This window comes from Eurypyga helias, unplaced genomic scaffold, assembly GCF_000690775.1.
Source record: "Eurypyga helias isolate BGI_N326 unplaced genomic scaffold, ASM69077v1 scaffold21915, whole genome shotgun sequence".
Lineage (NCBI taxonomy): Eukaryota > Metazoa > Chordata > Aves > Eurypygiformes > Eurypygidae > Eurypyga > Eurypyga helias.
Window position 1 is genome coordinate 1 of NW_010251104.1, and position 27,243 is coordinate 27,243.

At 45.3% G+C, this 27,243-nt stretch overlaps 1 protein-coding gene across 1 annotated transcript; it reads right to left on the reverse strand.

Moving 5' to 3' along the window:
* Positions 1 to 1,081: 1,081 nt before the first annotated feature.
* Positions 1,082 to 25,530, reverse strand: FAM83C (family with sequence similarity 83, member C). Its single transcript, XM_010151910.1, has 4 exons — positions 24,931 to 25,530; positions 18,092 to 18,259; positions 13,674 to 13,798; positions 1,082 to 2,024 (listed from the first exon to the last, which is right to left on the reverse strand). The coding sequence occupies exons 1-4, from the start codon at positions 25,483 to 25,485 to the stop codon at positions 1,082 to 1,084; spliced, it is 1,791 nt and encodes a 596-aa protein (XP_010150212.1). The 5' UTR covers positions 25,486 to 25,530.
* Between the last annotated feature and the right edge of the window lie 1,713 nt (positions 25,531 to 27,243).

Genomic DNA, 27,243 nt, shown 5'->3' on the forward strand with positions numbered 1-27,243 from the left:
GCCGCTGCCACGAGGGGGAGCGCGGGTCCCCCGTGGGGCTGTGCCGGTCCCGGGAGGGACCTGCCCTGACTCCAGTCCCCGTGCTCTGCGTGACAGCAGCACGTCCCCAGGCACCACACGCCACCCTGGCTGTTGCTACATCACCGTGGACCTTGGCACATCACTGTGTGTCCAGGTATTGCCACCACAGGAAGAGGCCACCCATATGCCCAGACAGGCCACCTGTAGCTGAAGATGCCACCATGGGCCCAAGCGTGCTATTGCTGTCTTTGTGCCTGGACATGCCACCATGAGCCGTCACCACCCATGCAGACATGCCACCCATGGTCTAGATGTCACCTGAGTGCTTCAGCATGCCACTCATGTACAGGGGTCACCCGTGTCCAGGCATGACCTGTGTCACCTATGTTCAGATACAAGCCTTGTGCAGATGCCACCCACGTGCAGACACCATCCATGTGCAGACACCGCCCATGTGGTGAGCCCACCCATGTGGAGACACCACTTCTCTGCCCAAATGCCAACCACATGCCCAGTCATGCCACCTGTATCCTCCTGGCATGACACAACTCAGCACAGAGGGGCCATGGCCAAACTTGGGGGGGCTCACCTCCCCACAAGGGACCCAAAACAGCTCTTTCCAGAAGAACAGCTCCTTTATTTTTGAAGATAACCTGCCGTTGATCATTTCATTTTCAGCACATGGATACAGGGAGAAGAATTGCTCAGTACAAAGAGAACCTGGGTTCACCCTGAAGACCTCAGTGGCCAAACTGTTTCCAGCTATAGCAATGGTTTTGCTCTAAGTTGGGGGGAAAATGTTTCTTTCCCAAATGGTTAAAATAAGCATAAAGTGTGATTATGTTTATGTCATTTTATTTCTTCTGATGTGAGCTTGTAATCAAAAATTTGAACTGTTTGCTAATCTCATCTGAATCAGTCATCTGCATATATAAGAAACAGCACAGACGCCCTTTAATAGGAACAAGACTAATTTGCCACCTGTGTTTCAATTTCAATGATGATTGGTGGGGAAAAGCAACAACTTGCAAATAAGACAAAGGACACCCCAAGGCCCAGGTCAGAGTTCGAACCGACTGTGTATATGTTTAGATTTTAACTTGTTGTACTTGGTGATCAGATCCAGCTTACTGTGCCCCAGAGTCATTCTCTTCTCAGCCCCATACGCGCTGTTCTTTTCCGTCAGCATGTCCTCAGTGAGTTTATCATAGCAAGGAACTACAGGCTTTTTATCCCGTTTTAGCTGGTTGTATGGGGATAGCAGGTCCAGTTTTCCTTGTTCAGAACTCTGTCTTTCTTCCATCACATAAAAAGTGTTGTTATTTCCTGCTGTCAGTTCCCTGGAGGCAGCAGCAGGTCCTTTCTGCTTCATGCTTGTTCCATTGCTACTGGCACCCTCTGAAAGGGACTGCAACATCTGCTCCTGTCTTAGCAGGAAGTAGTGGCTGCTGTTAGCCTTGCTGTCCCCTTGATAACTTGGTTTGTTGGAGCTCAGGGCAGGAGAAGGCTCCGGCTGCAAGAATGTCCTTGCTGTCATGAGATTTGATTTGTGATACAAGGCTGGGGTGGATTTATTTAGGGGACTGTTCAGTGAGTCTGGTGGTTCTCCTTGCTGCTTAGGGCATGCAGGTTTCAGAGATGTGTCTTCCTCCGCCTTCGTATTACCAGAATCAGAGCCTGAATCTTGCTTTTCCTGGTGTACGTTGCAGCTCGAGCTTTTCAGAAACGGAGACACTTTTATGCTTCTGATGCTTACATTGGAAAGGCTGCTGGAGGGGCTTGAGGTTTCAGCATCATTCACATATGTGGGTTTTAAAAAGGAGTTGACAACTTTTGAGGTATTCTGAGAAGTGGGGCACATTCCAGGATCTGGCATACAGAAGGTGGTCACTGCTCTGGACTCTGCATACAAGTACCGGAATTCCTTGTCAAACTCCGCAACAATTTGACCACGGAAGTGGGTCACCAGGCTGGTGTGGACTTGGCTGCAGAGCCAGGTGAAACTGCAAAAAAAGAAAAAAAACCCCCACATGTAACTTCAGTTCACAGAGTGGCAATATACCTAGCACTGATTTTAACATTCAAGTGATGTATTGCCACCTGATTTATGTCATTAAAACTTTCTTTAAAGTATACAAGTCTGAGATTACTTGTAGAGATGAATACACTCTTTATGGAATTACAAAATAAAAACCTAAAATGGTCATTTAATTTCAGCTCGGTGATGTAATGCACTGTCTGAAAATGTGAACAATGAAACATCAGCCGTTTTTCTTTAGGATGTAGACCAGCAACTGGTCCCTGCCTAAAATGCACAGCAGCATGTTTCAAGCCTTTTTTTCTGCAGCTTCCTCTTGCCAGTGCCCTCTGCCCATAAGCAAGGAACCATCATTTCCCATTCCCCATCCCATCCATGTGTTGGCAGTATCAACTAACCGTCTGTGGGCAGGCTTGTCAGTCCGTGCAGGGGTGTAATGCGGTGTGCATGGTTTGTATCAAGCAGGCAGTGACAAGGAGAGCTCCAGCTGTCTGGATATGGTGTGGCTGTGGGACAGTGAGATGCAAAGCACAGGGAACTGAAGGGCTCTTTCAACCCAACTCGTATTGCTGACTTTCTAGCTCAGCATTTGTGTAGTACAGGACACTGCAACCATACCTTCCACAGAGGCCGAGCAGGCTGTTTGGGGGAATATCAAGGCATGCCTGGTCTCCTGCTCTCTTCCCTTGTCTTGGCAGGAGCTACGTTCTCATGTCTCATCTGCAACGTGATGAATTTGACGGAGCTGCTTAGGCACACAGGAGGGTGAGGATTGGAAATCTTGGGCACTGTCTCCAGAGCCCCACAGGAATACCTCAGGACAGAAAGGCTGATGCTGCTTTCTCTAAGTGTTGCTGTGAGATTCCCCAGGCTCTTTCCATCTTTTCCTTGCCGTCAGTTGAGAGAAGCATGGTGTTAGAAGTTCATGAGTCCTTTGCTCAGCAAGTCCAGTCCCTGCTCTCATGGTGCAATGTCATGGAATCTTAAAATGAATCAAGATTTGCCCCAGTGGGGGAAAAACTTTCACTACTAGCCACTCTGCATATTTTCCTTATCTGTCTAACCCTACCTGTTGTTTGTGCCCAAACTGTAACTACAGTTACTATCTACAGGTAGTAACCATGTTTGTCCTCCTAATCTTAATTTTCCTAGATTAAACAGGAAAGCTGCTCTTACAGAGTAGGCTCCCCAGGCTCGTGGTCATCCCAGTTATCAGCTGCTTTGTTTATTCTTGCTATAATCAAACTTAATTAGCAGATTGATTGTGTTAAATAAAACAGAACCTTCACAGATGGAAGTAGCAGCTTTGGGCTGCATTATCAGCTGCTAAAGCAAGACACTGATGTTGACAAGGACAGAATGAAAACACAGTAACAACAGGACAGCAATTGTAATGGGAGATTCAAATTACTCTCAAGTAAATGTAACTTCAGGACAAGATACTGGCACTATGTTTTGGGACCTTATCAATGTTTACTTCACAAGACAGTGATTTGGGAACATTTAGTAGGAAAACCATCTCCTGGCTTGTTTCTGAGCAGTATGCCGTTGTTATGCTTCATAATGTTGTTTTGAATAAAGTAGTCTACTTATGCTCAGCATACACACCCCTAAAGAGCAACATAAAATGAAAAGATCAATAGTGTTCTGCTTAATATTTGTGATGGGTTGACCCCACCAAAGCCGATCTATCACTCCCCTCCTCAGCTAGACAGGAGTGAGGAAATACAGCAAAAGGCTCATGGGTCAAGAAAAGGACAGGGAGATCACTCAGCAATTACCATCATGGGCAAACCAGACTCGCCTTCAGGAAATTAATTTAATTATATTACCAATCAAATCAGAGTAGAATAAGGACAAATAAATGCTAAATCTTAAAACACCTTCCCCCACCCTTCCCTTCTTCCTGGGCTTAACTTCACTTCCCATTTTCTCCACCTCCTCACCTTCAGACTCAAACGGTCTAGAAGGAACATCACAACAGATCCCACTGAGGCCTCTGGCCTCACCCAAGCAGGAGGTAAACAACAGGTCTGGCTTAGGTTTTCCTTCCTTCTGTGCACAAAATGACTGCCATCTGTCCTTTTCCAGCACCCTTTGACTCATGTACTGCCTCCCTGCAGAAATGCATGACACAGATACACCCAGCCATCTCCTCTCATCCACATAACTCTCCTTTCCCCTGTGAGGAGAGCAGCCTCTGATGCAGCAATACACTCCCATGGCCTTATGTCTGTCCCTGCAACTGATGTCTCTTATGGCTCTTTCCGCAGTCCAAGAATTACTGTGTCCCAGTTTCCCATGCCAATCCAAGGGAATCTGTGTCACAACAGAACCTGGAAGGAACCATCAAAGGCCCCGCAGTGGCACGCCCTCCTCCTTGTCATAGTACAGGCTTCCATGATAGGACGATGTGGCCTCGCAAGCCATGGCTTTTCCCAACAAGGCTGAGAGTTGGGCTTGTTCAGTCTGGAGAAGAGAAGGCTCCAAGGAGACCTTTTTGCAGCCTTCCAGTACCTGAAGGGGGCTACAAGGAAGCTGGGAGGGGACTTTTTACAAGGGCCTGTAGTGACAGGACAAGGGGTAACGGGTTTAAATTGAAAGTGGGGAGGTTTAGATTAGATATCAGGAAGAAGTTCTTCCCGGAGAGGGTGGTGAGGCACTGGGACAGGTTGCCCAGAGAAGCTGTGGATGAGGCTTTTAGCAACCTGGTCTAGTGGAAGGTGTCCCTGCCCATGGCAGGGGGATTGGGACTGGATGAACTTTAAGGTCCCTTCCAACCCAAACCATTCTGTGATTCTATGATCCTATGATCACTACAAATTGATAAAGGTCTTTTCCTCCATGATTCACATGGAGGAAATATCCAGCGAATGATCATTCCTGGTCTCTTTTGGTATAAAAATGAGGCATTGAAGGAAGGTAACAGGTTAAAAATCAATACAGACAAGAAGAGGTACTTCCCTGCACAAGACACCATGGAAGCTGAAGCTGTGGAGCCCCTGACTGCGGGCCACTCTGGATGCTCCAAGTTCACGTGTGTTTCTAAAAGTGGTAGGATTTTCCTGTCATTATTTTGTTCATTTCAAACTGCTGCATACAGAGATCCCGTCCCCAGCTCTGAATCACACAGAGTACAGGAGTCTGGGAAAGGGTCGCTGGAGGGTAGGGTCGCCTCCCGGCCTCGCTCAGACGCTCCCGCAGCCCCTGCAGCTCGGCCTTTGGCCACGAGATGGAGCTGCGACATCACCTCGCGCGGGTGGCGAGCCCGGCCCGTCCCGTCGCTCCCCTCCCCAGCTCCGGCTTGGGAGGGCAGGAGTGGGCAGAGTCCCCTGCGGCATTCCAGCAAGTGTCGGCCCCAGCAGATTCCGGACGCAGCGTGTCTGCCCTCGGTAAACCGCCCCGTGTCGCACGGGCACACTCGGCTTCGCCGTTCAGCTCTTTCCACCTGCCGACATACCCATTTGCGGCACAAGGTTTTTTGCTTTTTCCAGTAGTTTCTCTTGCTTATTTCTATTGCTTTTCTGTCACTTTGGCTGTCACAGGCATTCTTTTCTTTCTTTCTCGAGGTGACTGCTCATGGCGCTAAATCTGGAACTCGCTCTTTCCTCTTGCTTGGGACACGGATACCTGATAGCAGGAGCACCTTTTTTTAAAAGAAAATCCAAGCCTCTTCCAGCTTCAAACCCACATAGCTTTACCTGTTCATTGACAAACACCTATGTACTTAGTTTTTCTTCCTCTGTACTGAAGCCAGGTGCAGAGTTTTGTAATCCTTTCTGCTTTCTCCTCTCATTTTTCAGTTGCAGTTGTCGGGTCGGCTTCAACCCCAAATCTTGAGTTTCTTTCACTACAATAGAGCAAACAACGAGCTCCTTCCTCTCTGTGCCAGTGGCAGGACACGTCAAAGGATACTTTGACCTTCTATTTTGAGCTGAGAAAATTAATCTCCTCTAAGGCAAATCAAACTGCCACGTAACTCCCTTTCAGGCTGACAATACCCCCTTTTTTTTTTCTCTAGTCCTAACTTGGCAAATGTTTACTCTAGTTTTCCTGTTCAAGATCCTGTTTAGCTCTAGCCCCATTTGCCCTTAGGTCCCTCTCATCTGCTGCTTTAGTAAATGTCTTCATATCCTTCACTCTTTTGTTAAATCAGTGCTCAAAGAAACATACTTTTTCTTCCAGTGCCCAGAATAAGACTAATTAACTAGATATATAATTATATTTAGGGGTTTAGTTTACTGCTTTTCCTAGCTATGTCAATAAAGTCTGTTTTCTCCTTGTCTTCATTCAGAGGAAACATAATGTTAAAGATGGAAAGCACAGGGAAATATTTAATTGACAAACACATAAGAGTTGAGGGGTCTAAACTAATCTGCCTTCAGTTGTTTGAGCTAAGAGCAGTGAGCTTGGTTCCCATATTTAGAAAACTCTCAAAAAACCCATGACTGATTCATACCAATAGGCAGTGATATATCAGGAGTTCAGCTTGCCAAAAGTATTTTGGAAAATAGTAATATTTGGCTTTTACAAAACTACCAAGGAAAATGTCAGCTGAGGGAATAGCAGTATCGACATACCATGTTCAATATGAAAATGTCAATATGTACACTGCTTTTGCTGCATGCATGTAATAACTCCATATAGGGCTCATAGAAAGAGAATCTGATGGCTAGAAATGTAACTAGAAACTAAAAATGGATTTCAGGCATGATTTGAGCATGCATTTGAGTAGAAAAGAGTCTCTTCTGACAGATGAAGAATTAAAAGATATGCACTGAATACCTGAATACTCAAGGACAGAGCAGGAAAATACCCCTCTGCAAGAGAGGATGCAGAGAGACTAGACATCAGGATACACTGTCAACACAGAAGCATGTATTGAAACTAGAGATATCTTGTCTCTGGTGCTATCCAGTATCTTCATGAGCAGCCTAAATAACAAAGACTGTACACTCATTAAATTCATAAATCATATCCAATGGAGAGGGACTGCATGGATATGAGTTTGAAAAAGGTTCTAAAAAAAAAGGATGCAGTTCAACAGGAAAATATTCAAAGAAAATACATTCCAGCCAGTCATGATCAAGTGCACAGACACAGACTAGCGGAGGAGTAGGCAGGAGCTCTGTGGGTTAGAGTATGTCTTAAGGAAAACGTGTCTATAGTGTCACAGTGTTGAGGAAAAAACCATCCTGACGGTGTATGAACTACATTGTGTACCAGAAGACGTGTAATCATTTCGCTTGAATCTTATGAGGAACAGGAGGTGTTGCATCTGGAAAGAGACAACTGACGGTCAGAGTGGTAACTGTCCCCAGGTTGTACAATCCAAGCCATATGGAAGGAACCAACTTGTGCTGGTGTCCATAGGAGACAGACAGCACACAGATACAGTCCCCTGTGATTCAATGCTCAGGCAGGATGACAGCAAAGAACAAAGACTGAGTTGCTCACTGGGATGAAGGACATTTGGATCTACGTTATGAAGCATGACAGAGAAGCCACTGGTCAATGTCTAGGTCCCATTAACATAAAAAGAGGTAGGAGTCTCGAGGGTGATCAGGATTTTATTGGCAGCTTTATAAAATTCTCCCTTTGCCGTTCTTAGAGTGGGACAGAGAAGTGAGAGAGCATTTCAGGACATGATTATGGAAATTATGGTTATGGAAATTATGTTAGGGAAGGATGGTAGAATCATAAAGAAACAGAAAACTGTAGGAACACAGTAACTCTATGAAGAAAGCTAGATTCCATCTTCACCTAGCTGCTGCACAGTATAACACAGAAGATATAGGGAGGCTTTCAATTAGCATCTGGAGCAAAGCTGTTACGTGTAAAAGGCCACACAGTTTGAGACTGCCCACTTTAGGAATAAAAGCAAGAAAACTGTATTCTGATATAAGGACAGGACAGAAATCAGTGACACCAAGGCAAGAAATTATACTCAATGAAGAACATCTCAACAAATAAAACTGGAAAAGAACAACCATACCAGCTACAAATGTTTACATGCATACATAAGTTTTATGAGCTAAAGAAACAGATATATGTTGTGAAATACCTGAGCTGAAATGATGGCTCTCACACAGTGGGAATCTCAGAAACTTACTTAGTAGAAGAAAATGAAGGAACAGTATAACTGTGAGGGTAGAAATTATACAGAAAGGACTTGGGTTTTTAAGAGTTCAAATAAGGTAAATGATATATCAACAAAAGAAATGTATTCCTGTTGGATTAAAATTCCACTCCCAGATAGGGAAAACACAGTATTAAGGCTCTACTGTGAACTTTCTGAGCAGAGTGGCAATGGTAAATATGCCATGCTAAGGAAGTGCTGAGAGGCTAAGAAGGCTGAAAGGAGAGGAATAAAGGGAGATTTAATTATAGCCATTATGAATAGGGGTCATCACTAGAAGAGTTGCAGAACCTGCATTTTAGAACCCTATAAATTACTGATTTTTGGAGAAACTAACCACAAAACCATCTAAAGAAGAAATAACATTACCAGTTCAGAAAGTTTCTTTGGAAAGGCTACTCGACCAAAAAAAAAAAACAACCACACCACCCAAAAAAACCCCACAACCACCACATGATGTACCCATATCAAATATTCTTTCAGAACCAAAATAATCCACAACAGTGATACTTAAAAGAGAAAGTGAGGAATGCTATTAAAAATAAATATAAAAGAAATTTAACCAAAAAGGTTAAATGCTTCAGGCAGTATGAAGATTGTTTAAAGATGCTATATTAGTCTCAGAGAAAATGTACCTATGAAAATAAAGACATTTTAAACCATCCAAAAAGTCACCATAGTTAAAAGGTGAATTAAAGGAAAATATTAAGGTAAACAGCATTCAAAAACTGGAAGTCTGCAATTTTCCAGTTATTAACTAGTGAATAACATATCATTTAAAATTGAATGTAGTAGCAGAGGAATGGAAAGTAGTAAATGTGAACCCTTTAAAGAGCTCCTGGAAAACTACAAATCAGCCAGTCTTATTTCCATACTGAACAAACCGGTAGGAGCAAATAGAGAGCTAAATGATTAGATGCATAAATAACTATAATCATAATGTTGAAGACTCAGCATATTGTTGTGGAAGGAAGTCATGCCTCAAAAGCCTCTTGCAGTTGTTTGAAGGAGGCAGCAAGCACACAGATGCATATGATTTCCTTGATGTTGGATATTTGAATTTTCAAAGAGATTTTGACATGGTCAGTCAGCAAGGACTCTTAGAAAAATTAAGTGATCATGGAGTACAAAGGAATGTCTTCCCAAGGAGTAAGAGTTGCTTAAAGATGGGATACAAATGCTAGCAATAGTTTTAATTTGTCCACTACAATCCCAGAAGTTTTGTGCTGGGATCACTGCTGTTCAACATATTCACAAAATTCCTGAAAAATGGTAGAAACAGTCCATGTCAGAGCTCTTGGCAAAATTACCGGGGGTGGTCAAAAGAAAACTGGATAATCAGAAGCTGCAAGAGGATCTTACGGTACGGGGTGAATAAGTGACAAAATGCAATGTCAATAAATGTCAGTAGCCGTTGAAAAACCCTTAAAGTGTCTGTATATTGATGAATTTTCAGATATTAACACCTAGGAAAGAGGACAGGGTTTCCATGGACAGTTAAAAAAAATGATCACTTCAATGTATAGCACTAGTCAAAAAGGCAAACAGCAGACTAGGAACTGCCAGAACCATCAGAAAAGACGGAAGTTGCCATTATACTCCAACGCTAAACTGTAGTGGGTGGAGATATCTTGACCACTTCATGCACTTCTTGTCAATGTGTTTCAGACATTATGATTAAAGGTCTGGAATTTTGAGAAGTGAATGAATGAGAAATGACTGAACAGCTGAGGATACTTCAGCTGGAGATGATTCACATGAGGGATTATAATGGAGAAAGATGAAATCATGGATGCAATCAAGAAAGTAAATAAGGAACAGTGATTCACTGTGCCCAGGACAGGGGAATTTGGGAGCATCAAATATGATTATCTATCAGTACGCCAAATGTAAATACAATGGATCACTTCTTCACACAAAACATAAATTAAACTGCATAACCCACTGCCAGAGGGTATCACGGAAGCCAACCATGCTGGGAAAAAGTCTCCTATGGCACATACAACATATAACCCAGGAGGTTCTGAAACCTCTGATCCTTGCACACAAGATTGTTGAACTGTAAAACCTGCTACTGGGAAAGAACACTCTTACGCTCTTTCCTGTATTATCCCAAGACACCCCTGGAGCTTTGGGTTTACTCAGTAACTATTCTCATCCTTTGAATCTAGCTTTCCCATCTGCAGGAAGAGTAATCTAAACAGCTACTATACCAGGTATAGTACCAGGCTGCAGGATACACAGTAGCAGACTTCCTGATTTTCTCCTGTGAAAGTGTTTCTGACCACTGTCAAACAAATTCCACACAGACAGGCTGCTTTTTTAGTCCAGAACATCACGCGCTTAGTGGGACAGCAGAGAATCAGATATAAGACTCTATTCAACTGAGTAGTTATCTTCCAGAACTCAAGAAACTTCAGCTATACAGAGATCCATAGAAAGAGAGCACGTCACAGACCCAAATCCCTCCCCCAGAGAGCAGAGGGAGGAACTGACCCAAAGAACAGAGTCTGCATTTTAAGCAATACCCTGACTCCGAGCCACAGGGAAATAAGATATGCCTCCAGCTATGGAGTTCAACCCAGCTGACACATGCTCGGTTTTAGCTACTCAAAACTGAGTGGTCTCAGTTACCTAATCCCTGCCCCCTGCAGTCAATGGAGCTGTATGTTTCCAGGTAGCGATTTGCTCCATTGTACTTAGGAACGTGTCTTAGGAAGGTCAAAATGCCACCAGACACTGCTTGCTCTCCATATTGTTTATATAGAGAATATAAGCAGTTTCAACCAGGTACTTCCATTTTTCACTGTCAGAGGTTGATAAGGCGAGACCTCCACTCTCAGAGGTAATGAAGTCAGAAGCAGAGGAGCTGCCGCAGCTTGGAGCTACAGCACTACGGAGGACTCTGGTAGATTGAGGGTCCATCATGCACTGGCTAGGAGATGGGAAGGGGAGAGGGAGAGCAGTGTTCAAGACGACCTGGTGAGTGGAGAATAAAGTATTGCCAAGGCACCAAACACACAGACATATCAGAACAATCTGTCCGGGGGGAGTTGCACTGTTTGTGAAGGATAGTATGATGTGCAACAGTGTGAAAGTTCTGTGGTGAAGATCTATAGGTGGGAAACTCAGAGTCTAGTAATAAAAACACAGTACAAGAACAGTACTCCTGACCCTCTGATCCGAACACGGGTGGTGATCAGACATTGCTAACTGAGATTACAGAGGCTGCAAAACTGGGACAGGTAGTAATAGTGGGAGATTTCATTCACTCATATGCATACTAGGCTAATGCTTCACTGGGATGAGCTGTGGAGAAAAACTTTTTGGAAGCAATAAATGATTACTTCCCAGAATTAACTAGTCTAAATTGTTTTACCCACAGGAAAAGGTGCAATTCAGGATGTGGTCTGCAATGACGCATAAGACATGGTTTCAGAGGTAGAAGTGGCAAAGCCCATTTGTAATAACGCTCACAACACAACGTGAACAACACAATGTGAGCAATCTAAATAAACGCAGCACGTGAAAAGGTAACTGTAAAAATGCAGCAATTAGTCAAAAAGAGCTGAAAAGGAGCAGTCCAAAAAACCCAAGATGACTACGGCTTCTAGGTTGTTCAAAAATGATGCTCTGGCAGTGAAGAAATTGGTGGGCCCATTTGAGACTTAGGAGTCAAAAGGGCCATTCAGTGATGACAAGACCATAGCAGAGAACCTCAATTAATTTTTTGCCGCCCTTGCCAATGCTGGTGACACTGAGACATGTTTCACTTCTGTGTACCAGGGCCACTGCAAAGACTGCTGTGCTGAGGACTGGGAGGTTTTCAGTATGAACAGAGAGGGCTCTGGACATAACCTTGAGGCCCCCCATACTACTGGAGCTTACCTCCCCCCCTGGGACATGGTGTGCTGCGAAGAACAAGATTACCGATGGCACAGAGAAGCACAGCCTCTTGGAAAAAGGTCAACAGGGCTGCTGTAAAGGCAAGCCCTGTCTCACAGACTTTCTGGAGTTTGGTGAGGGAGCCAGTAAGCAAGTCGATAAAGGGACCAGTATATTTTGGGGTTTCAAACAGGTTTTGGCAAGGTTCTACACCAAAGCCTTTTAAGAAACTAAGTTTACATGGGCATGGAGGAAAGGCCTTGTTATGGACTGAGAGCTGGTGAAAGCACAGGATACAAAGGGCAGGGCTTAATGGCCATTTTCAGCATGGGTAAGGGTCAGCATTGCACCCCAGAGACTGGTGCTGGGACTGGTTTTCACCCTATGGGTGACCTCCGGCATGGAGGGGTGCAGTGAAATCCCCAGGTTTGCACAGGATCCTCAATTCCTGCAGGTGGTTGAACACCACACTGAAGGTGAGGAAATCCAGAAGGACCTCATGGAACTGAGCAAGTGGACAAATATGTGGTAGATGAACTTCAGTGCAGGAAAATGTGGTGTACCCATACGGAAAATGATCTGTATCAGGCTGGTATGATGCTGAACCTGGAACAGCTCAGGAAGAAGCTTGGAATCATCATCATCAGTTCTCTGAAATCATCAGCTCAGTATGCAATGGCAGCCAAAAAATTCAATATATGTGGGCCACTGTCAGGAAGGGCAATAACAAAGTAGAGAGCACCATTTTGACTCCCGATAACACCTTTGTGCAGACATATCTTGGGGGCTGCATGCAGTTCTGGTCTCTGCATCTCAAGATGAACAGTGAGATTAGAGAGGGTGCAGAGAAAGATAATTAAAATGACTGAGGGATGCAATGGCTGCCGTATGAGGAGAGTTTGAAAAGGAAGCGATCTTCACTTTAGATAAGCAAATGGCAGGGAAGATGGATAAGTTGGAGGCTTGGAAAATTGTGAAATCAATGTCTTAACTGAATGTAGGACAGTTATTTTAGCAATCTGCAGCACTAGAACTAGGGTCACTACATTAAATTAGTAAGAGATTGGTTTAGAACAGACAATGAGTTAGGGCAACTTCACAAACAATAAGTCCAGAACAGGTACTGAAGGGAATAGGTAGGATGTGCGCAACGATTGCACACACTGTGGGAGGACAAGGGAGATGGACCTCAGATAGCAGTTTGGGCTGCTCTCCCTAAACAGCGTCTGCTGGAGACAGAATTGTGGCTAGGTGAAGCATCTTCTGACCTGGCAGAATACTTTTTGCGTTTTTAAGAAATGAAGCGATACTCATAGACAGACGTGTCCAGGAGGAGTCAGTGTCGGCAGACAAGCACTTAATGCTATTTGAAAGCTAAACAGCAAGGTAAGAGCAAGAGGATGGAGTAGAAGAAGGTAAAGCACCAAAATGAAACCTGACATTTATAAGGGAAAATGGAGAAGAAAAACAGTGTATCATTATAATAGAGAAGAAGATAAAAACCATAAAAGCTACATTATTCAGTATTTTGGTAATGAATATTTTCTCAGTGTCACTGTCTTCATCACAGTAGTTCCTGCTTCTTCTTACCTGTATGTACCAGCAAGAACTTGGTCACAATCAATCAGGATAAACTTCTCCAGAACCTGGCCTGCAAACTTCTTGCCTGCTTTGCTGTAGTATGTGTCTCCACTCAGGCATCTTATGCGCATGTTCTGAAACCAAAGGAAGCAGAGTTGGTAAGGGGACATGCATTGAACTAAACTGAAATGTTCCCTTCTGCATCACTGATGGGCTCCCTCAAGCAGGAGCTCTGCCCAGAGGTAGAATGCAGCAAGGCATTAAGTATTTCTTGGCTTCTACATACCAAATATTTTGTCACATGGTCTGCTGCTATAAAATGAAAATACCAGTAAATATTAACAAGCTGCACTTAGGTACAAATACTGGTTTGAAAAAAATCTAAAGAATCCTATGATCCTACAGATAATTTCTGAAGTATGTAAGATCACACAATTTCTGCCAGATTATTGATAATATTCAACTAACCACACTAGCTGATGGCTCTGCATTTAAGCTAAATTTGCTTAATTTAAGCTAAATTTGTCAGTTAAACTGACAACTAACCAGTTTCTCATCAATCAAATGAGCTGTTCTGATTTTATACAGTGACGGGCTTCTTAAAACCAAATATGTCTCAATAAACAAGATTTACAGAAGGGTATGTTGACATTTTAAAAATTGCGTTTTATCAGTATATTTTAAAATCATATTAAAATTTTTAGCTGCTCTACTCAAGTGACACAGACCTGATCTTCACCTGTTTAAAAGACTGCAAAGAACTGCTCTGATACAACTTTGGCCTGTACAACCAATGCCCAGTACAAAATGGGAAATAAGGCTCTCAGTATCCATCAGGAGCCTTTTTTGTAATGTGGGGTATTTTCCCCATAATAAAAGTTATTTGCACCTCAGCTGGGGAAGGCAGAAGAGAAGAACAATCCCTGGGAACCGTTACTGGCCTGGTCTATATGATACAGTGCCAAATGAAACACCTCATATATAAACAATCAGCCCTAAGGCTGCCCTACGCTGGCCTACCTGATCATCCCTTACAGCCCTGCCAGGCCAGCTCCCTGGCCATCCACAGTGGCTCTGGCACACCAGAAGCTGTCACAAACTGTCACCACCTGTGTTTAGCCTCATCATCCCTGCCCAGCACTAGCCCCATGGCAGCAATGGCTGGCAGCAACTGCACATGACGCCAGGGCCATTTTGCCTCTTGGAGGCAGCGAGTGCTGCCAATGGCGGTGGGTGCTCCTGGGGAGTGGCAGCCACCTCCGCCACGCAGCAGATTTCAGTTTAGACAGACAGTGTGTAACAGCCAGTGCTGCAGGCAAGGGACACATAGTTGGGATTTGCCCGCAGATGTTCTCCACAGGGTGCAGACCCACATTCCCTGCCACCCCTCCAGGAGCTGCTCCTGGGCATGGCTGTGCCACCCTCTCCCCCTCCTCCTCCCAGGCAGGTCAAGCATGTGTGGGCTCCCCAGGCCTCTCATAAGCAGCCAGGGACCGGCTCACCCAGTCACTGGTCTCACGTGGGGTTTGTGGTGCGGAAGTTGTGCCTCAGGGGTGAGGAGCAGGAGGCAGTCACCCTGCGGCCGGTGACTCCATTCCTGACGGCTTTCCTCTTCCATCAAAGTCCCTGTGGGCAGGAGGTGGGCTTCCCGGAAACATCTGCTGGGAAGCTCACCGCAGCAGGGTGGGAAAGGCCTGGCTCTCACGTCACACTGAGGAGATGCCCCCACCCGCCCAAGGAGCACCATTGCCTCAGGGCTTCATAACAGCAGCAAATCTCCAGACTGGGGTCCATTGGACCCAACAGTCTGTCTCTTGCAGAGAGAGGGTAATGGCAGCTGGGGAAGAGGAGGAAGGTGGCAATCATTTATGATGCTGCCATACTCTATTCTGCTCAGGGGACTTCCTGAGCCTCTCGTGGTCTGTCTTAGTGGGAACCCCCCCTGGACCTCTTTTCCAAGTAGTTGTCCAGTCTTCTCTTGAGTTCATGGAGACTTTTAGCAGGGACAGGCCTGAAGCTTCATAGTCTTTGCTGTGAAGCCACTGTGGCTCCCACTTGTTTCCTTCTTGTGTCCCACAGCATGTCACCTATGAGAAGGGATAAACTTTTTCCCCATAAGGACAGTTAGATATTGGAACAAGTTACCCAGAGAGGTTGTGCAGTCTCCGTGCTTGGAGATTTCCAAGACTAGACCAGGTAAGGCCCTCAGCAACTAGTCTGACTTCACAGGCAATGCTGCTTTGAGCGGGAGGTTGGACTTGCTGATGACTTCATGAGGTCCCTGCCAACTTGCATTAACCTGGGATACCCAGAAATGCCACCACTAGTGACTGACATAGAACAAGTTACACTGGATGCTTGGGGAGGTGTTCCCCTAATCCTGTTGCCAAGTAACAGATCCTGTTGCTAATCTACAGATTAGCCCTGAGGTTTACTAGAATACTCGTTCTCACTGGGCTTCCTCTCCACCTCCCAGGGAAGTTAAAAACAGTTTAAGTCAGGGATATCCCATAGATTTGTTGCCATAGTATTTCTTCACTCCCTCTATCCTTTCCAAGGCTGGGTGAGTTTCTGATATCTGACTCATTTTTTCCATCCTCTTCTTCCTCAGGGCCCAGAGTGACAAGAATGGTCCAAACAAATGACAATACTGCAGTCTTGCAGGAAAGCCTTGATTTAAGCAGTAGTTTTAGGCTCAGCAGGTGAGTATTTATAAAAATCTAACAGTTAAGTCTCCTGCTGTGACCACTGCCAATGCTCAACGCACCACTGTGGAATTTGCTGATGTTCAGGACCAGGATTTATTTTACACCAGCAGGCTCACACAATATTCTTAGAACTAAGATGCTGGAGGGGCAATTTTCCCAAAGTCCCCATTAAACCCCAAATTGTCACCAATTATTCCAAATGGAGATTTGCCATCACATCCTGTCTCAACTCAGAGCCAGGAATAAAATATGTACACTCATTCCACTTAGAAGTGAGTATCAAGCATGTATGTTAATGTGCTGTTTGAGATGCATCATCTTAAGAGGCACTTCACATGCAGATGAGTCACTGAAAAAACAATGGCCAGGGTCTTGGATAAGAAGCAAATAAAATAAAGTTTGGAAAGATGGAGTTTATCTGGATTCACCAGGTGACTTCAGAGATACAGCTGTTTATGAAAGCAAACATGCTCCACCATAAAGCAGTTTTCCTTAACAGGTGCCATCTCAAGAGGCAGGTCTCATTTGTGAGAAGCAAGAAAGGTCAGAGCATCACCAATATGGGGGAAGAAGGAGGCATTTCTAAATTAATCTTTGTGTAGACAGGTTCAAAATGAGGGGAAATTAAGACATCTGTAACTGCATCTGTTTCAGATGTTGTAAAACATAATTTTTTGCTTTTTCCCTAGCCTGTTTTTAGTTAAGAATGGTTTTGAGGTAACTGGATAACTTCCAAGTGTTTTCCACCAAGATGAAGGCAAAAACCTCCAAAATTGGTGTCTAGAAGAAATTCAGTCCTCCAGGGAATGCTATACACCCAGTGAAGAAGCACAGCCAGGACTTTCAGCCTGCAGGACTAACAAATGACCACAAAAAAACTTCCATTGATAGGTGGTAGCCAAAAAGGCTATGTGGGGAGCAGCAAGATTCTGGGGTGCATTTCTAAGTCTGCAAGTTCCCAAGAGAGCTTGTTGCACTGACACGTTATTTTTTATTGTTTGCCTGCCCTGGGCACCACACATTATTGCTGAAGGGCTCCCCACTGATGGGGAATCAGGCCCTTCACAAATCCCGCATGAACCTTCAACTGAATTGCAAAGCTTAAAAGCAGTTCTTAACATGAGATTTTTAACACATGGGTTTACACTGAGGTAACACAGCAGGGTTAGGAGGAAATGGTAGGTTTTGCACCAGGACATCTGAAGAGATTCACTGTTTCCCATCCATCCCCAGCTATTGCACTACAGTAATAGTTCTGCACAGTTCTGGCCAGAATCTAAACTGAACTCAGGGATCTGAACTATGAGCAATTTAAGTCTTGCAACTCTGTGTCCTACAGCAGCGGCTGAGAGGGGACAAGGAAAGGAGATGATACAGGTACACATGAACCTGAGCTTTCGGGTCTACCTCTGCCTGTCTGTACCAGCCCAGCAACGCATTCAGTAACGCACTGCATTGGCTTCACGCTTCTGGTGTGTAAAACTGAAATGAGGACCATGAAACATCAAGATATGGGGCTAGATGGCCTCCTCTACTCCTCCCCCTGTGCTTCCAGGCAGACCACAATTTCCGAGACCAAACAGCCATGGTCTCTTAGCCTGAGACTGTGGAAGAAGGGATAGGTCCTAGAGCAAGGCAGAGGGAACAGAATGAATGGTATGTCGTTTTTATCAATTCCAAGACCTGTTTATCATATCCCATGTGTGACTGAAAACTTACTGGAAAGCTGTCCAGAGTAAGAGCCATTTTATTGCACATTTCCACGAAATGCTTCAAGTACTCTTCATCCAGGATCAGGTAAACAGGGACGTGCCGTCTGCTTGAGGCCTCCAGCAGGTCACACAGTATTTCCACGTCTGTAAACAGATCCATCACAATTGCTATCACCTAGCCAGGAGAAAAGAGGGAGCAGGGAAACAGACTGTTGAAATCTTATGCCCAAGTGAATTGTGTTTTAAACTATGATTTAAGTATTCAGCCTCCTGAGTTACTAACCATCTATTGCCACATGAGATGGACCTGGACCTTTGTGCTTAACAGCCCTTACCCCGCCATGGCAGATAAAAGCACTTTCAAGAACTATGACAACTATCCCCATCCAGCTACCTCCTGTGTCATCTGTCCTTCACAGACAGAAATAGCTGAAAGGGTAACACATGTGCACAAACTCTGAATATCACTGGTGCAACAAGTATGTATTGCCTTGAGCAAACACGCCAGAAATACAGCATATAAATGAAAGAGCTGAGACTGACCAAAACTGTTATTCAATCTGTATGAGTGACTCCATAAATGACCAGCATGGTAGTATAAAGAAGTATCATTTCTTTCAGGAAGGGCACATTGCCAGGTATACAGAAAATGGCCATGACCAGTACCTACTACAAGTGACTTGACCCAGAACAAAAAAATTCGAAGTGCAGTATGACTTGCAACCAGTACAATGGATCAATGGAAATCAACCATAAACAGATTAACATGTGACTGGAGAAGGTGTTCCACTTTTCCTCACGGAGTGAGACTGCCAGCAGACAACATCAAGGCAGCCATTACTTGGATCAGGAAAGGACTGCTGGGATCCATCTGTGGCCATCACCATTACTGACAGGAATCAGGGGGACATCTTGGAGAAGGAAGGAGCAGGCAGAAGAGCACTTGCTGAACTGGATGATCTCTCAGGCCTGACGCACCAAGTGTTTGGCATTTGGAACTTGTGTGCTAACTCTGAGTTTGGGTATCTGAGGATGCCCAAATAAAGACAACTCCAAAAAATCACTGAGTTTTGGAGTGAAGCTCCAACAGCCTTCTTTACTCGATATTCATGCCCTGCACTACACCTTGCACACAAAATTCATGACAGAGTTTATTCTGCTGCTCATCATGCACCCCAGAAGGAGGTAGGAATCCTGTTTTCAAACACCACCTCTGCCTGTGACAGATCATGGTCATGAATGCAACTCTCCATAGCCCAAATCACCCTATGGAGCAGACCATGGAGGAAGAGCTTTCCTCTGCCACTTCTGCCCAGCTACTGCTCTTCAAATAAAGAGTTAAATGCAGAGGACAGTAGTGAAGTTGACTTTTACGTGTGCAATGGTTCAAGTTTAAATAGAAACAGGCTGAATCACGTTCATGAGTCTGACCTGGAATAACTTCAGAAAAGAGTGGAGGATCTCCAAGTATTGCTGTCCTTGGATGCTGGGACAGGCTGATGTGTCTGCTCCAGACCAGCATGCTGGCCACAGGTTGCCCCCTGCCCAATAGCTCATCTGCTCTGTTTTCATTAATAAGCTGCCTCATGCCAGGCTCATACTCATGGCCTACGTGCTGAGTGGAGGCAGCTGCCACAGGACTCCATTGGCTTCGCCATGCTCTCTTGTCTTTTGCTTGGCAAGCCGGCTCCTCTCAGCCCCGCTCTGCCTGCACACACCATGAAGAGGCCCTCTGCACCACAGCCTTTGCAGAGAAGGGCAGCAATGCCGAAAGGTTGCTTCCTGCTCCCTTGGGGATTTACCTCTTTTGCAGACAGACAAAATTTCTTGGCTCTAATTTGTCCCCAAAGACCAGCTCTGTCATGATGCCTTACACACTAGCATTGATCCTCAACATCTTGCATGATCCCAGTTCCAGCCCATCACAGCAGGGTTTGTGGAAGAATCTTCCTGAAGGCTGGTGTGATCCCAGACATCCACATGGGACACACAGCAGCGGCTACCAAGAGCTAAAAATCCCTCCTACTGTCCAAGCCAAAACCACATCTCCACCCTCTCACCCTGACCCTGGGAGATACAGACTCCTACTGGCCTGTAGTTTCCCGGTTCCTCTTTTTTCCCCTTTTTAAAGATGGGGGTTATGTTTCCCCTTCTCCAGTCAGTGGGAACTTCACCAGACCGCCACGACTTTCCAAATATGATAAACAGGGGTTTTGCAACCCCATCCATCAGTTCTTTCAGGACCCGTGGATGTATTCCATCAGGTCCCATGTACTTGTGCACCTTCAGGTTCCTCAGGCATGCCCGAATCTGATCCTCACTGACCATGGGTGGCTTTCCATTCTCCCAATCCCTGCCCTTGTCTTCCGTGACTCTTCATTAGGTACGCTGAGACCCACACAGAGATGCAGGACTTCACCATGTCTTTCAACGTTGGCCTTCAGCCAAAGGCAATTTAGCCAAATGACTTTGATGGGCCACCAATCCTCTAATGATGAAGTACAAAGGAAAAAAAACTATAGCCCAAACCTTGTGTAAGGCCTCGGGGAAGTCTCTCTCAGCCACACTTGTCCCACGATATTCCAGCTCATCTCAAGCTTAGGTTTGAGGCAGGTTTGGCCCTGGAGACAACCTCAACTTGGCTTCAGAAGTCAGTATGATGGAGTCAAGAGACTGATGCTCCTTTGTCCACAGACACTCAGAGACACTCCTTGCACCTACCGTGCACAGAAGGTCCATAACATCTCATTTTTCTCTGTCAGTGCTCACAGGCTTCATCAGCACTGTTGTTTGCCCAGAACCAGCACTGCCATTCTGCAGAGCTCACTGTGAAAGGGATGGGGCAGAGCAGGCAGAAGCATGGCTGCGCATGGCAGAATGTGGCACAGAGTGATCCACAGCATCCAGTGCCCTGGGCTGGTTGCAGCTGACTGCCAGGCAGACCTGCATCTCCTGGCAGCCTTGTGGCAGGGCTCCAGCATCAGCACAGGAGCAAATGCCCCAGGCAGCAGGACGCCAGTTTGTGCAAGCTGGGTGGAGCCCTTGCGTGATAGTCAAGACTCATGTTTTCCAAAGCAGGTCTTTACTTGGCATCAGGAGGTGGAACAGGCTATGGCTCCATTCACAGCCCCCTCACATGGAATCCCTTCATGGGAGGGATTTGGGTAGAGTTGCTCCTGGTGGTGCTGGCAACCACCCACAGCTGATGTTAGGCAAGAAGGCAGCCCCATGTGTACTTTGGTTTGCAGCAAGGAGCACTGCAGTGGGGAGAGAGAGATGGGAAGATTGTGCCCTGCCAGACACCCACGGTGGAGCTGCTCATTCTAAGCATGGGTGCCACAGGACAACCGTAAGTGCCACTCAGATCACCGTATTCTCTTGGTAAACAAAGCAGGCAGCTCTTGTAATTACATCAGCTCAACCCCAAAGCCAGGACGTTTTCAGGGGCAAAGACCCTGGAAGTCTTCCTGTTGAAGCCCCCTAAGAATGTATTGTCACGAAAGTGAGGTCTAAAGCCTCAAAGATAATTTCCAACAGCTCTAAAGCAGTGGAAGTTAGGGATCTAAGTACCATTTCCAATTCAGACTCCTTACAACTCATGCCTCACATTGCAAAGCCTTGGAGATTTAAGTCAATCTGGCCTTACAGACCTCAGCAATATATGTCCAGTGCCTCCAGCCCCTCAGTTTCAGTGGTGGGAGCTGCAAGGCTGGGTCTGGCTCAGAGCATCCTTGTTCCTCACCACGCAGATCATGGCCTCCATGCCCATGGCACAGCTGTGGTGGGTCAGGACATTGCAAAGACACAGCTGCCCCATAGGGTCTTGAAAATTCACACCTTGGTATTGTAGGGTTAAATCATTACATTTCTAAATGCACTTCTGGAAATTCACAAATCAGCAATTACTACAGTCATCAGTTTGGGAATTACAGCACTTACCAGCACCCCACTGGGGTTGCCATCAGTCTGGTTTCTAACCAGCATAGCTGGTTTTACTGGTATTTGCCAATAGCAGTGTGGCTTTGGTCATTACTGTAGTGTTGCCATCGAAGCAATACATTACTTCTCTAGGGGACCATCAGGGACCCTTCCACCATCAAACGTAAATGCAGACCCACAGCCAGTGTCAGAGTTGTACAAGAGAGGCAGAAGAAGCATGGACAGTTCAAAATAGACTGGAGCTCATCCAACAAAAGTAACATTGTAATAGCATTATCAAATGAAAGCTAAGGTGTGGCTGCATTGCATCTTCTTATGTCTGCAAAGAAAAAAGCTCAGATCTGAAAATACATCTTCAAAGACACCTGGTTAAATACAGCGAAGTAGAAAGACAAACAGCACCAGCAAAAGGTACCAATAAAACAAATGCCCTTTTTTGCTGATTTGTCAGTACAAATATGCTGTTGCAAAGTATGTCAGCTGATGTCAGTTCTGAATGACTGGACAGGAGAAACCAGCAAACAACATTTCAAGACATTTGCCTTCCTGTCTACAGGACCCAGGAGAAGCATTCAGGGATCTCAACATCTTTCCCACACCCACCAGCACTGTAACCCCCCCGCTAAGTTATCTGTAAGCACACAGGAGCTGAAATACTCTGAAGGAGGAACATATGACAAGAGCTTAATGTCCAGTGGAGACAATATTTGAAATGCAGAAACAGCATTTGAAAATCAAAAAAGCAAGTTGTTCTCTGCACAGTTGCTACTGGCACTTTAAGCAAAAGATGTTTTTACCTCTGGTTGCACTTTTGTCATTAAAAGACATACAGGTAACATCCTTTTGGATGGTTTGGTGAGCAAAATGACTCAGTAACTACTTAAAGCAGTTACACAACTCAGTAACCAGGGCTGTGAATGAGCTGGGACTGCTGTCAATCATAGAGTTAATCATGGGAAGCACTGGCCAGAGCTGCTAAACTAGAAGCCAGTAAAACACCAGTAATAAACCAGTAAGATGGTTGAAAACCCATTCTCACATTTGATGCCACAGTCAAAAATACTGTGTGAAAATCCTCAGCTTGAACATAAAGGGCTGAATATTGTCAATGCTTTTTCAAGCCAAGCAAAAAAAGTAGAAAGCTCAAAATGTACTTAAAGTATAGTAAAGCACCTACTGCCTGGGCAACCTCCCTGCCACAATAGAGAAGTTCCTTTGAACTGAGAAAGCAGCAAGATGTTTTTTCATGTGGTTTAAAGGATCATAATATCATCAGAGATCCAGGACACGTGCTAAGTGACAAGGGGACATTTCTTGGTAGTCATTTACTTTGTGCAGTCTGCCATGACCATGTCTTAATCCCCACTGCTGAAAAGGATGCAGTAAGCGTCACAGGACTTTTCAGGCCGTTCAAGATATCATAAATCAGCTGCCTTGCAAGAACAAACAAGCTTTTTGCCACTTACTTCCTGGACAAAACTTCTGGTATTTGCCTACAGAGGTGCAATTGGAGTTCAGGCATTAAGCAATGGCTGCTTATAATTGAGCAATAGCTTACGTGGCAAAAGAGCCTTCTTTTGGACAAAAGAAAAAAAGAACCCCATTTCCCCATATCACACCCTCATGTCAATGAAACATGGTTCTCAGATGAAGTTACGATGTTGCACAGCAATATCAGCTGCCCTGGCCCCAGTTTCATCTGCCGGGGACAAAGTAACTGATCCGCTCTGCAGATGGTGATAGAAGGGAACACTTTCCCTTTAGCTCAGGTTGGCTGGAAACAGCTTGTGATCTTGACACAACTGAAGTTCAGGGTTAACAATTCTTTATCTCCCACTTTCTGCACTAGGCAGTAATGAATTTAAGGGGTGACTGTACAGTTAAAGAAACTACAGGAGTGATAAGAGAAATTCCCTAGAAGCTGACTGGTTAAAAGTGAACTTTGCATTAAAAGTTTACTCAACGTTGCTACGCTATTGAAATACTACAAAAGAAAATTAACTTGGAACAGATGAAAAGAGCCATAAAGACGACAAGGACAATAAAAGCTGAAAACATGTCTGAGATACAGTTGTCCAAGCTGCTGCTTTAGTACACTGTACAGCGGCAGAATAAAAAAAAAAATAAAAAAAACCCCAACCACCCCAAAGCAAAAAAGCAAAGCAACAAACAAAAAAAACCCCAAACCATGAAACAAAAAACAAGGAGTATAATTTAGTGTCCAAATTCATGCCAGGATTATACTTGTTAGGCAAGTATTGTAGTTGTCCAGTTTTTATTACATCAGAAGGTTAGCAAATGTCTACCCAGTGGAAACTGCAGTGGGGCAAAACGGGCTGATCTTACTCATCCTCAAAGAGACACAGACATCAGTAGAAGATATGATAATGTCCTCTAACCCCCTTCAAACCATGGGCAGGGATTTTCTGTCCAAGTTTGCTCAGGTCCTATATTCTGCCACAGCAACTCACCAGTGGCATCCTGTTGTCCTGCTTAACATGTGGTCCAGCAATTGAGAAAAGTCCTGGCTGTGCAAACTCCCTGGCAGCAGGCAGAAGGGCAGGCTGGTGCACACTTGATGGCTGAGGACAGGTAAGCGTTAAGGCTGCATGCCCTGCCACTCACTCGCTCTAGGCTTTGGTACTGTGCCCTGCATACCCGAAAACATAGACATAGGGTGTCTCAAAGGACTGCCTTTATGTATGAAATCCCAGGCAGAATGAAATTACAGGAAGGGAAAGGAGCAGGAACAGTTACAGGTCTGCTAGAGAAAAAGCAATCACATCATGCCAGACATCCAGAGAGCAGCAACAGCTTGGAGCGTGTGGTGTAGAGGTGTGGGACCAGCCACCAGGATCAGGTGCTGTGACAGAAGATCCCACTCAAGGGGTGCAGCTCTATACGTACCGTCCGTGCCCGGCTGATCAGAGACCGGAGCAAATCCTTGATGCTGTTAACTTTGTTTCTTTGGAAAATCACAGTGGCTTGAGTCTGGCCGGACACCGTGAGGAGCGGTGTCCCTGGCCACCCCAGCTCCAACTCTGGAGGGTGCACATCAGACATGAGTGGAAAGTAGGTGCCAGATGTTAGTTCAGAGTTGAGGGAGGACCTGTCCCCAGTGTCTGCATCGCCATAGTCAGCCTCTTTGTCTTTCATTGCACTGGGATCTGGAAAGCTTTGGTTTCTCTGATGGTTCATATATTCCATGTCCAGGGTGGAAAGAAAAGGCAGCTCCTGTTCCTCGGTGATGGCACTCAGGTAGCCGCGTTCCCCTTGCTCAAGAAAGGCGTCTACAGCAAGCCTGGCTGTTTCGCTGTGCTGGAGCACCAGCGGAGTGGGCTCCCTCCACCACGGCTTCTTCAGCTGCTCCAGGCGGCTCTTCAGTGGCCCAGACACCCCTTGCTGGCCTCCATAGCTGCGGTGGAACGGGGGTCTCACCTCTACTGCTAGATAGTTGAACATGACCAGAGACTTCAGTGCTAAGAAGTGCCGCTCCAGCTGGATTAGTCCTCTGCTCAACTCCAGGTCTTTCCTGACCCTCCTGCACTCCTCTCAACAGGTTCCTTCAGGGCTCTGCATGCACTCCACTGCTGCTTGGGAGTTAATCACCAGGTACAGCCTCCCACTCGGGGGAGGAGCTGGCTTTCCTCAGCTCCCCTACTTGGCTTCCTCAGACACACACCTGATCCCTGGTGCTCAGAGTATCCCTTTTACAAGGGGAGGAAGATCAGCTCTTCAAGGTGGTCCTTCTCTTTCCTTGTAACTGATTCATGTACTGCCCTCCCCTTCCCTACTGAGAGGTCCCCACCCTTGGCCAAGCAGGCTCTAACCTGTTTTGTCCCTCATTGTGCTCACAGTGGAAATGCAGATGCTGAAACTTGTTCCTGCTTGAAATTTGTTCCAAATCAAACACACTTGTCAGTGTCAGTTATAATGAAATACAAATATCCCAAGTGGGTAATCAGACTTGGCCAAGAAACTTACTCATCCCTGAACCATAGCTAATACTCCTCCTTAGCACTTCTGGGAGCTCAGGCTCTGCTAGACTGGCATCTGGCAGAGAAGCCAAAACATCGCCTTTTCGATATGACAGGGTCAGAGTGTTTGTATGAAGCACAGCATGAATCTTATCACAGCTCATGGCATTAGACAGCACAAGCTACAAGAGCAATAGCTCATATGGTATTCTACAATCTCCCTGGAAATCCTTCAAGGAAGGGCCATCCAAACTTTGGAGTTTGGTGCTATGTGAATACTGCTGTCCACAAGTTGTGTATTTTGGAATTAATTAGCTCCAGCTTCCCAAACCCATCATGGAGCTATTTTTGGAGAAACAATACAGGCAGACCTTAACATGTGATTTACAACACTGTGTTAGGAACACACCGCAGTACATGGGAACTTGTGCACAGGAGGCACACAGGAGTCCCCAGATTGCAACGCAGACCTCTTCCACCCCATTCAGCTCACCCTGGAGCTACTAAACTCCAGAGAGGCTAACCAGAGAACGAAGAACTGCCTGGAGAGTTGATCTAATCGGCTAGCCTTTTACCTACAAGTCACAAAGTCCCTGCAGATTAAATTCATCCAGGCTAAATTGTCTAAAATGTCTGCTCTCTATTAATCACCAGGCTATAATCAGTGGAGAGAGACAGTCATGCCCAAGTGTGAACCAGCACCTTCAGACACTAAATTCTAAGCCAGGCGGGATGAATAATGTCCCCAGGGGACTACCACTCTCCATGGACTACAGCTCGAGTGGGATAATTAGTTTGGATTAGCTGTCTAGTCTTTAGACTGCTGAAGCAGAAGGAACTTTTATTGGGACTGTGCAAATTGCAGGACCAGAAGTGAAGGTGTGTTTAATCAGAAGATCTCAGCTGCCTGCCAGAGCTGTGCTGCCATGCAGCAAGCAGGTGAGAGGAAGCAGCTGTGGACAATAGGTAAGGAACCAAATTATAATAAAGTGGCTGGCGTGAAAGTGTTAAAGGTGTAAGTAAGTGTTAGAGCAGTTTAAAGAATCACATTAACTTAAAATGTGAGGTGAACAGCCAAGTGCAATGTCAGGAAATTTGGGGACAAAACAAAGGGAAGGGGCTATAAGACGATGGGAGCTGCTTTGCCAAAGCGATAACGTCACTTTGGTGAAAAAAGGCAATGTCAACCTACTTTTTGCCTTCCTAAGGAGTGGAAAAAAGTGTGTGTGTGTTTTTTTTCTTT

Bases quoted from the DNA above. Each gene is read 5' to 3' on its own strand.
- FAM83C (XM_010151910.1), bottom strand. From the start codon at position 25,485: ATGTTCAACTATCTAGCAGTAGAGGTGAGACCCCCGTTCCACCGCAGC. The intron at 13,799-18,091 runs GTAAGTTTTCAG...CTTTGGTTTCAG, and splicing joins TTACTCTGGACAGCTTTCCA to AACATGCGCATAAGATGCCT. The intron at 2,025-13,673 runs GTAAGAAGAAGC...CTTTTTTTGCAG, and splicing joins GTTCTTGCTGGTACATACAG to TTTCACCTGGCTCTGCAGCC.